This window comes from Coenobita brevimanus, chromosome 99 (genome assembly GCF_032717465.1).
Source record: "Coenobita brevimanus isolate Jiangsu-jjx chromosome 99, ASM3271746v2, whole genome shotgun sequence".
Classification (NCBI taxonomy): domain Eukaryota; kingdom Metazoa; phylum Arthropoda; class Malacostraca; order Decapoda; family Coenobitidae; genus Coenobita; species Coenobita brevimanus.
The window spans coordinates 3,672,561-3,677,560 of record NC_137052.1 but is presented as its reverse complement, the minus strand read 5'-3'; the positions used below and the strand labels follow the sequence as shown (position 1 = coordinate 3,677,560).

Here is a 5,000-nt window from a genome sequence, read left to right as displayed (position 1 = left end):
TCAAAGAAATCTCCAATATACCCAAACAAATTCCAAAATCCCCCTAAATCCCAATACCCAAATAAACCAAAAAAATCTCCCTAAATCCTTAAAATACCCAAAGAAAAATCCCTAAATCCCCAAATTCCAAAATCCCTCTAAACCGCAACATACCCTAGGAAATCCAAAAATCCTCCTAAATCCTTAAAATATCCAAAGAAAATCCCAAAAATACTCAAAAATCCCTAAAAATACTCAAAAAATCCCAAAAATACCCCCCAAAAATCTCAAAATCCTCCTGAAATCCCTAAAACAGCCCTAAAATTACCCCAAAATACCCAAATAAATTCCTAAATACTCAACCAGGAAGAGACGAGCATGCGGCAGACAGGAAATTGTAACTCATTGAAACTTTTGTATGCCTTGGGCCGAGATGCAGAAGTTGGTGGGTCTGGGCAGGTGCAATATTGGCAATTTATAGGTGATTGATATTCAGGTGTGTTGCAATAAGGTGTAATGTGGATTTTTATTATTATTATTATTATTATAATAATTTTTATCAGTTATTATTATTATTACTGTTGTTGTTGTTATTATTATTATTATTATCATTACAGCTACTACTACTACTACTACACTATTATTATTATTATTATTATCATTACAGCTGCTGGTACAGCCACTATTACTACTACTGCTGCTACCACTACTACTACTACGACTAACACTACTGCAACTACTACTACTACTACTACTACGCTGTTATTATTATTACCCTTATTATTATTATTATTATTATTAATTATTATTATTTTGTTATTTTTCTGATCCTGTTACTCAATTCCTGTCGACTCGGGCATTATTAGCTGGAAATATTTTGTGATGATGATGATGATGAAAGTGAGAAATAATCTAATGAATATGATGATGCCTACGCAGGTGACGATAAACAGGAAGAAAGTGACGAGATGAAAATGATGAGGATGCGAGGATGATGATGATGATGATGGTGATGATGATGATGATTTTGCAGCTGCCTCTCTTCTTTCTATTCCTCTTTTTAGAGCAAAGAAATATATAGTTGGTAAAACTTATTAATAAATTTCTGTAGAGTAATATGGTTTCATTCACAGGACTAGCTCTTTCTCACTCTCTCTCTCTCTCTCTCTCTCTCTCTCTCTCTCTCTCTCTCTCTCACCTTGATGGACTCCACGTGCCTCTTGGCGTAGAGATAAAGCCTGGAGTATATGGCAATCATCACACAGCAGGGCAGGAAGAAGCTGATGCACGACGAGACCACGGCATACACCTCGCTCAGCTCCAGGGCACACTGCTTATGCTGCTCAGGGGCGGGAGAGGCGGGTTAATTGGTGTGTATTTTACCTATCTACCTACCTGTGTGTATTTTATCTCTCTACCTGTGCGTATTTTACCTATCTATTTATTTGAGTGTATTTTACCTATCTATCTATCTATCTGTGTGCATTTTACCTATCTATCTATGTGTGTATTTTACCAATCTATCTATCTATCTATCTGTGTGTATTTTGCCTATCTATCTATCTATCTGTGTGCATTTTACCTATCTATCTATCTATCTATGTCTGCATTTTACGTCTTTATCTATCTGTGTGCATTTTACTTGTCTATCTATCTATCTATCTATCTATCTGTGCGCATTTTACCTCTTTATCTATCTATCCACTTATCACTTTAACTAGGTATACATTTCCCATGGCACACTGCTTCTGCTGCTGCTCAGGGAAGGGGGAGGCGGGTCAATTTGTGCCCATTTTACCTTTACTCCGTTCATTTTATCGAGGTCTAAATTTTATGAGAGAGGGGGGTGGTATAAGTTGGGGGGAGGGCAGCGAAATGGCAGGGGACAGGGCGACAAGGAGGCGATTTGTTTGTGGTCACCCCTTGCAGGTTTAAGGCGTCTGGCTATAGATAGACAGACAGATAGAACAAGAGATTAACACTTAATTACGATGCTAGTCACGAAGAAGAGAGGGTTAAATTGTGCGCATTTGCATACTGTATATTTCGTTCACTTCAGCCAGACAAATATGCCATCTCCCCATCATGAATATTTTCCTATAACAAGAACTTAACACCAAAATATGATGCTAGTCACGAAGAAGTTCCATGAGAAGGACGTTGAGGAGAAGTATTGTCTTATTCTGCCACTGAGAGACGGGAAATAAACTGCAAAAAATGAAAATATCTGAGAAACTAAAATTAATGAAATATTTTTGCATTAACCTATGATTTTTTCGATCAATTCCCCGCCGTGGCTTATGTTATTTCCAGGATGAACTACACAGGGTAAGATTTGGCACCCCTTCCTCTGATCCTCCTGCAGAAAAAAAGTACATACACTGCAGTCATTCTCGTGTCCTAACTTAAATATTTATGAATAACAGGACACACGAGGAAGATTCAACAGCCTTCTCATTCTTCCTGCAAATCACAAACCGAGTAAGGGAACTGACAGTAAATGCGTTTCTGTATACCGGTGAAGGATATGAGTTAGGGTCGTGCTGTTTCTTCACCATATTAATTTGCATTTTTTTTTTATTCTGTCAATAGTTATCAGAAATATCAGTTCATTACTCTCTCTCTCTCTCTCTCTCTCTCTCACCTCCGGGGTCTTGGGCGATGTGGTGGCTTGCGGTCGATGTGCATCGTCGTTTGGGATGTGCAAGTCGAGTCCTATAGGCAAGAAGGACACCAACGCGCTCAGCACCCATATAGCGGCGATTGCTAGAGTTACGATACGCTTGGTCATCCATCGGCCGTACCGTAGAGGGTCCTGTGGGGTAGGCAGAGGTGTAGTTAGGCAGGAGGTGAGGCAGGAAAGTGAGGCAGGGGATGAGGTAAGGGGAGGATGGGATAAGGTGGTTTGTGTGTGTGTGTGAGAGAGAGAGAGAGAGAGAGAGAGAGAGAGAGAGAGAGAGAGAGAGAGAGAGAGAGAAAGCCCTGGTAATTGCACTGTTGTCAAAGAGTAGAGCAACCCATTTGATTACCAGCAAGAGGGTGTGGAGAGGTTTGGTGAGGTATGTGTGAGGTTGAGGCTGAGGTATGTGTGAGGTTGAGGATGAGGTATGTGTGAGGCTGAGGTATGTGTGAGGTTAAGGTATGTGTGAAGTTGAGGTTGAGGTATGTGTGAGGCTGAGGTTGAGGTATGTGTGAGGCTGAGGTTGAAGAATGTGTGAGGTTGAGGCTGAGGTATGTGTGAGGTTGAGGCTGAGGTATGTGTGAGGTTGAGGCATGTGTGAGGTTGAGGTTGGGGTATATGTGAGGTTGAGGGTGAGGATAAGGATGTGAAAAGAGATGTGAGCAGTAGTGAACTGTGTTTGTGATGCGGTTGATGCAGGTTCTGGGTAGAGTGTGAGCTAAAAGATGTGTGAAGGGAGAAGAGAAGAGAGGAGAAGCGAGAAGAGAAGAGAAGGGAAAAGAAGAGAAGAGAACAATGTGTGAAGGGAGAAGAGAAGAGAAGAGAGGAGAGGAGAGGCGAACGAAGAGAAGAGAAGAGAGACGGAAGAAATCCGTCGTCCCTATAACTCATGAGAATTCAACTATCTCAGCTCTCAAAAACATGAATAATACACAGCAGTTTAGTAATACCAGCAGCTGTCGCCCCAGGTTCATCTAAACGTGAACCCAGTGGACTGCAGGATTAAAAAGCCACTCTCCGGAAGTCCACCGTCTTCCTTTTGGGGGTAAGGAGGGGGTTGAGGGACGTTTCTACAACCAGGCAGATAAACCTCTCGGTAATAGCAGTGCCACCACATGAAGGACTCCCTCTCCAGAACCACACAGAGTAACAAACATAAAAATACAGGAAAAAGTTCTATGGAGTCCTCTACAGTCACAAGATTCCACGCCTTTTGATGTGAGAAGTGGTATAATGGTTTCCCCTCTCTTCCGGCCCAGGTGTTGGTAAGAGTGAAGGAAATGAACTCTCATGTGGTGGTTCCCTTCCTCTCTCATTCTTAACTACTGCTGCTGTGATGTATGGACTTTTAAATGCCAGGTCTGAGAATTACAACCCTCAAGCTACCTCACTCCATAACCTACACTCAAACTCTCTACGTAACTTTATATAACACGTAACTCTAAAAATAACTACTGTCTTCCTCTCTCTCACCCTTACCTACTCCCGCTATTAAATAAGGACTAGTGGTTGGCAAATTTAATTAATGATAACCCTCCACACAACACACCATATGAGTAGGTAAATAATAAGTAAATAACCCAAGTAATAACCCACTCCACGACTTACTCTCTACATAACACCATACAACACACGTAGTATTCATAATAACTAATCAAGGAAATAATTCAATCTATCATCATCTATCGTCAATCCTATACTGCTTGATGATGATGATGATGATGATAATGGAAGAAGATGATGATGATGACGAAAATGATGATGATGATGATGATGATGATGATAATGATGAGAAAGGACAGTGCGAAGGAAGGAAAGTTAAAGAGGAAGAAGAAAAAGACCTAAATAAAAAAATAAGTCATATGTGGAGGTTGCCAGCAGAGAAGGAGAGTGGAGGGAAGTGGAGAGAGGTGCAGGAAAGTGGAGGAAAGTGGAGGAAAGACGGAAATTAAAAACCAAGGAGTGGAAAGTGAAAAGCGAGAGGAGCAAGGGAGAACAGAGGACGTAAATGAGAGAGAGAGAGAGAGAGAGAGAGACTGTGTGTGTGTGTGTGTGTGTGTGTGTGTGTGTGTGTGTGTGTGTGTGTGTGTGTGTGTGTGTGTGTGTCGGCATCACTGTAAGGCCTGGCGTATTATGATGGTTTGGGAATAAGCTTGTCAGTCGCAGGTCAAAGGGCGGAGGGGGAAGGGGGATGGGGGGAAGGGGGCCAGACAAATCCCCCCTTAACCCCTTCACCTTCGGGACAACTCTAGCGGCAAAGGGATTAATAAGGCTGTGAGTAATCCCTCCAGGTCCAAAAATCCCCCCTAAACTTGATATAAACGCCTATAGGTCTTTTATC

General features: G+C 41.7%; 1 protein-coding gene across 1 annotated transcript in view; it reads right to left on the bottom strand.

Moving 5' to 3' along the window:
* The window catches only part of LOC145414361 (dopamine receptor 1-like), a 41,462-nt gene that overhangs the window by 11,097 nt on the left and 25,365 nt on the right, over nt 1-5,000 (bottom strand). The window contains exons 3-4 of the mRNA XM_080283898.1: nt 2,624-2,794; nt 1,178-1,321 (exon numbers count right to left, since the gene is read on the bottom strand). Of these exons, the coding sequence (XP_080140024.1) occupies nt 1,178-1,321; nt 2,624-2,794 (315 nt within the window). The remainder of the gene's footprint in view (nt 1-1,177; nt 1,322-2,623; nt 2,795-5,000) is intronic.